Source organism: Microtus oregoni, unplaced genomic scaffold (assembly GCF_018167655.1).
Source record: "Microtus oregoni isolate MIOR12 unplaced genomic scaffold, Mior012 000108F_ref0000382, whole genome shotgun sequence".
NCBI lineage: Eukaryota > Metazoa > Chordata > Mammalia > Rodentia > Cricetidae > Microtus > Microtus oregoni.
The window spans coordinates 1,067,045-1,073,171 of NW_024544726.1; the positions used below are offsets into that span (position 1 = coordinate 1,067,045).

The 6,127-nt window shown below is 45.7% G+C and overlaps 1 protein-coding gene across 1 annotated transcript; it reads left to right on the top strand.

Annotated features, from left to right (window-relative positions):
- Nucleotides 1-386: 386 nt before the first annotated feature.
- On the top strand, nucleotides 387-2,670 carry LOC121443495 (oogenesin-1-like). The gene is made up of 2 exons (XM_041645236.1): nucleotides 387-962; nucleotides 2,158-2,670. The coding sequence occupies exons 1-2, from the start codon at nucleotides 387-389 to the stop codon at nucleotides 2,668-2,670; spliced, it is 1,089 nt and encodes a 362-aa protein (XP_041501170.1).
- The last annotated feature ends 3,457 nt before the right edge of the window (nucleotides 2,671-6,127 follow it).

Genomic DNA, 6,127 nt, shown 5'->3' on the forward strand with positions numbered 1-6,127 from the left:
CAAACTAGGGCAGTAGCTCATTAAAACACTCGCAGTAAACAGATGACTGATAAAGACAGCTCAGGAAACGTAGAAGAGGGGACAACCTTGCCCAACACTGTTTATTTTTCCACCAAAAGTGGATTTAATCTGCGAACCACAAGCCTGCCTCGGCTTCACGGCCACACAATAGGATGGCTTGCTGGTTTTCTATCTAAGGAAAAAAAAAAGCAGCAGTCAGTGTTGCTCACAGATTTTCTTTGTGTAGAATTCCTAAGCCTTGGAATTATATCAAAAACCAACCTTTAAAAACAGCACCTGCGACCAAGGATTGAGATCCCAAAGCCACTGTCTGCCCTCTGGAAGAAGAAGCAAGGTCTCCAGTTTCCACCTCTTGTTCTAACAGGATGAGCATCGGGACCCCACCCACACTGGAGGAGCTGTCAAGGCGGGCTCTGCTGAGAAACGAGGCCTTGGCCATCTCTGCTCTGGAGAAGCTGCCCAACATGCTCTTCCCAGCACTGTTCAAGGAGGCCTTCAATAGCAGATGCACTGGGATCGTGAAGGCAATGGTGGTAGCCTGGCCTTTCCCCTACCTCCATGTGAAGAGCATAATGAACACCTTCGACTCAGAGATTTTTCCTGCTGTGCTGGATGGACTGGATGTCCTGCTGACTCAGCAGGTTTGTCCCACGAGGGGGGAACTTCGAGTACTCTTTTGGAGGGTGCCCTGTGAGTTCAAAACCATCCAGACTGGAACAGAGGATGGGGTCTGCTCAGCAGAGACTGTGAGTGTGAAGCAAGCAGGGAAGCCCCCTTCTACACATGAGCTGAGGCCACAAATGAAGATGAGAGTTGACCTCAATTTCAGGTCCGAACTGGAGAAAGAAGAAATGTACTTCCTACAGTGGGCCCAGCAGAGAAAAGACTCGCTCCAGCTCTGCTGTGAGGACGTGAAGATTGTGTTGCTGTCCCTAGATAATGTCAGGAAGGTCCTGAGTATTTTCAAACCAAAACACATCAAGGTGTTGGAGCTCAGCATAGATTGGAGTTGGTGCACTCTGGCACAATTTTCTACCTACTTCCTGAAGATGAGAAACCTTCCACACTTTATCTAGTGTATAGACATAAGAACAGATTTGGGGCTTGCTATCTGCCATGCTTAGATGAGATGAAGTTTGTTCAAAAGTTGGCTTCTCAGTTTTCCGGACTCAGCGGTCTCCAGCATCTTTATCTGCGAGGCTTCTGTTTCTTCAGTGAGCACATGAAACTCTTGCTCAGGTAAGGATGGATAGAGAGCTGTTCCTGCTACCAGACCAACTTTACATTTTATGTAAAGAGTAGTGGGCCTGGTATCTGCCGGACCTTGCAGAATAGTGAAGGAGGCGTTGGAACATCTAAGCATGGTCATGTTCCTGTGTCATTGAATCAAGGTCTCTCAAGACCACGCATGAAGCAGAGGTCTGATTTGGGGTAGGATATGTGTGCATAGTATGTCACAAGCAGTTGTGAGGGCCAGGTTCAGGGAGAATGTTGTACTTTCCCCCTTGGAATCCTGGGTTAGCTAATGGGAAGTGCACAGAGAAAGAAGGGAACCAAAAGAGTGGAGGAGCAGAATCCCCGCATCTTTCCCCAGGTGGTCTGTGCTCAGACTGTAGGCAGCCACCACCGGGCCTCTCATATCCCATGCAGGAAATGCTTTGAACAAGTAGGGACTGCACTGATGGGAAATGGCTGACAGTGGGATTTGGGGTCAGTGTCAGGGGTGGAGACTGTGTATTCCCCAGGGGTGGGGGAAAAGTTAGAGGGCAGTGAAACCACCTGAAATGCTCAGGTCTTTCATGGGTTGGTCCTTACCTTATGTACCCTAGGGTATGTTAACCTGCATGGGATTCTGAGGGTCAGTGAGGAAAGGAGCTGCATAGCTGTGCCCTGACCCATCCCACAGTGCTGGTGACAGCTGTGGGTGTGACTTGAGTGAGCAGAACCCAACAGGCAGCACCATAGACGTTTCCTTCCATCAATGTGACATCGGGATACATGTCCCTTCTGTTGTGTAAAATCACTACACGTGCTCTCCAGCATCATTTGTCAGAACTAACCATTGGTCTCTGCCTAGGAACCTGAAGACTCCCTTGGAAACCTTCTCTGTCACTCACTGTCTGTCCTGTTTTATAGTCACACTTGAAAGACTTTGCGCTGTGTCCATCCCTTCATCAACTAAAACATCTGGACATGAGTGGAGTCCTACTGCGCAATGTGCCTATTCTGCCTCTCAGTGTTCTCCTAGAGATGGGAGCAGGCAGTCTTGAGACTCTGGAATTGCAGGGGTGTAGGATAAAGGACTCTCAGTTCTGTGAACTCCTACCTGCCCTCAGCCAATGCTCCCAGCTCACCAAGATCAATTTCTATAGCAATGACTTCTCCATGAATCTCTTGCGTGACCTTTTCCACCACACAGCCAACATGAGCAAGATGACCATGGAGCAGTACCCTGCCCCTCAGGAGTGCTATGACGAGTGGGAAAACATTTCCATAGACGCATTTTCTCAACTTTGTTCTCAGCTCATGGATACGCTTAGGGCCATAAGGCAGCCCAAGAGGATAAGCTTTGCTACATATCTCTGTGATATATGTTCTCAACGCTGTGTGTATGACCAGGAGACCAGACTTTGTTTTTGCTTGCAGTAAAGAGGGGGAAAGTTGCTTTTGGTCCTTGAATTCTCAGGGTGGCTACACAAAGGTCTTTGTGCAGAGCAGTTAACTAAAGTGAGCAAAGCAGACACCCACACCTTCTATAGCAGAGGTTTGGGGATTTCTAGAGGTTTTTAATCCTGGATACTAGTGTAAGAGGCACTGTGTGCATGTCCAGTGGCAGTAGGGAGAGCAATGCAGACCAAATGGGATGAGTTTAACCCATTTGAAGAAAATTTATTTTTTCTGTGACTAAAAAAATATTTGTATTTAACTTGCTGCTTTTAAACTCTTACGAGCTTACTTTACATTGTTTCAGTTATGTTTATGTGATGAGGAGGTACATGCAGGTGCCAGAGGCAGAGGAACCCTAAACCAGTTACCTGGTGTGGTTGCTAGGAGCCAAATTTTTTTTTTAAAGATTTATTTATTTATTATGTATACAACATTCTGCCTCCATATATGCCCACACGCCAGAGGAGGGCGCCAGATCTCATTACAGATGGTTGTGAGCCACCATGTGGTTGCTGGGAATTGAACTCAGGACCTCTGGAAGAGCAGTCAGTGCCCTTAACCACTGAGCCATCTCTCCAGCCCCAGGAGCCAAATTTGGTCTGCTGGAAGATAAGCCAGGGCTCTACAGTGCTGACCCATCTCTCCAGCTCCTGGCCTTGACCTCTTAGTCCTCTTGTTCTGCCTCCACCTCCTAATTGCTGAAATTACCAATATGAACCACCACATCCAGCCTGAGTGCTTCAGGGCACAAAAAGCTAGGTGGCCAGTGGTTTTTAAGTGTGCAGGATGTGTTCCAAAGTTCCTCTACTGTCCTGAAGCCCTTACTACATCAGAGAACTGTATTCGCACTATTAAATTGTGATGTACATTTTTCTTTTACAATTTACTGAGTTCCTAATTATCGCCCTATTTGTGGGGCTAATCAGATAAACTAGATATTTTGTATCACACTTTTATTTCATTTGTGTGTTTACTAAAATGTTCATGCATTACTAAAAAAAAAAAGCACCCGCATCTTAGGTGCCTCTAAGTTTGGGTTGGGTGTGCACTGATAAGAGCACAGCTGACAGCTGAGAGGGAAGCAGAGCAGAAGAACCACACACTGGCTCTTTGACCACGACCTGGAAGCCGGATCAGAGCCACCTGGGTTTCTGTTCATTAGACAGCCGAACGAATTCCCGAGTGAGAGGAGGGACAACGAGGAGTGGATGGGGGATGGATTGGCCACATATTTCTGGCTCTTTCTGAGATTCTGAGCACATTCAAATGTACAACTAAAGGCCTGGGATTGTCATGGTGAAGCAAGAGCAGCCATCTAAAGGATTTTTTTGAGATTGCTCCTAGCGTCTTTGGCCATAAGGCCTAGCTCTAGGTCTGAATTTCTTTACACTTTTGGTCAAAAGTGGGTAGAAGACACTCGTAATCCCCCTTGCAGTGTTACAAACTACAAGAGAAAACAAAGCAAAAGCCTAAACTAGTTGTGGTGGCCAATACCTGTGAGATATGCTGAGGAGGCAGAAGGCAGGAGATCATCACCATAAATTGCTAAGGTAATCCGCAGTATATCCTAGAGTCTCCCCATCTGAGATCACCATCAGCCAGCTTGGGCTACCCCTGCCTGGGACCAATGAGATGGGCAGCATGCAGAAGCACTTTCAACCAAAGTTCCAGAGTTCAATCCCTGAGATTCACATGGAAGAGGAAAAAACCCAATTCTTATAAAATCCAGGAAACGTGCATACAGATGTACTTCTGGGTCAAAGTTTTGGAACTGGGTAATCCTCCCAGAGCATGGGACCATGGCTCTTGGGGTAGGCCATTTTCATTCCCACCGTGGTATTCCCTGTAGACTTCCTAATTTCTAGGGTCCTGTTACAGAACGAGAACTTTGTCTAAGATTACTGATGTGTTTGAAGACCTCAGGTTTGTTTCCGATATTGATGAACTATGTCTACTTCCTGGTATATGCAATACTCCCTACTTTATCAGAGACCATCCCTAACTTGATTCAAGTCTTTCATGGGAGAACCTCTTCCTGACATATTTGAGCCAATTCCTGACTCAATTGAGATATCTATTTGTTTGGATTTCCCACTTAGTTGAGATTCTTCCACACCTGTCTGTGACGACTCCTGTTAAATTGTGTCAAACCAACCCTTCCAGACATGTTGAAGACCCTTCCAGATGGATTTCAGACAATCTGAGGAAACTGAAATCTTCTGAAAATGGTTGAAGTGGTTTTCAACGTAGCTGAGAGTCTCCCTGTCTGTCTGAGATCCTTTGAGACATATGTAAAACTCGACCTGACAGCTTGGAGACTCATTCTGATTTGATGCCTCTTGTGGTTTAGATACAGATTGCCCCTCCAAAAGAGTTCAGTATGGAGAAGTTGATTTCCAGCTGGTGACACTATTTGGGGGGTCTTGGCAACTTTAAGAGGTGGGGCCCTGTTGAAGAAAGTAAGTCAGTGTGTGTGGCGGGGGGAGGTGTTTTTAGTGTCCAAATCCTGTCTTTTGTCTTTTCTCTGACAGTTCTGTTCTCTATCCTGTGCGTGCTTTCTACCACAGTGATGTTCTACCTATGTCACAGGCCCGGATTCAATAGAACCAAGTACAATGAACAGAAACCACAAAACTGTGAGCCAGCAATAAGCTTCCTGCCTTCAAGCTGTTCCTGTTAGCTATTTGGTCACAACAATGAAAGTCTAACTACCACAGACTTCTTCAGAAAGCTTGGCTAACTTTCCTGACATATTTAAAATCATGCCCAATGTATTGTGGCTGTTCCCATCTCTCTGAGACTCCTACATATTTGAGCCTCTTCTGTTTCAAACACCTCCTAGTTTGTTTTGAGGTGATTTATGACATGTCTGAGCCACTGCCTGACATTTTAGATGTGACCTGACTTGTTTAAGACCCTTTATAACAGCCTATGTGGTAGCTTTCCTGGCTGTGTGAGAAACATTTCAACATCTTTGGGGGCCTTCCTAAGTTGTTTGAGACCTGGAGTTATTTATTGGAAAAATTTCCTTCTGTAGTTAACGGTCTTTCTGATCTATTAGGACATTGTATTGCCTACTAAAGCTGTGTCTTACAACTTCTCCATAAGAGATTCGAGACCCTTCTTGACTTCTTGAGACCCTTCCTAACAACTTGAGATAACATGAGATAACAAACCTCTTCACAACTTCAGCCTCATTCTTTGCCTAGTGGAGACTATTTCCGACTGGCCGAATGTCTTCCTCACATGGTTGAGATACTCCTTGGTATGTTGGAAATACAGACTGATGTGATTAATCCCTTCCTGGGAACCTGAAGCCCTTTCAGCAAGATCTAAGGCTCGTCCTGTAGTAAACCCTTTTCTACACAGCTGAGATTTGGACAGATGATGTTCTCACTTTTTCTGACTTTTTTGTTATCGTACCGAAAGTATCTGTGAC

What these genes read in the sequence shown, in the direction of transcription:
- LOC121443495 (XM_041645236.1), top strand. Translation starts at nt 387, where the DNA reads ATGAGCATCGGGACCCCACCCACACTGGAGGAGCTGTCAAGGCGGGCT. An exon ending in TGTTGCTGTCCCTAGATAAT is followed by an intron (nt 963 to 2,157) that starts GTCAGGAAGGTC and finishes CCTGTTTTATAG; the next exon opens with TCACACTTGAAAGACTTTGC.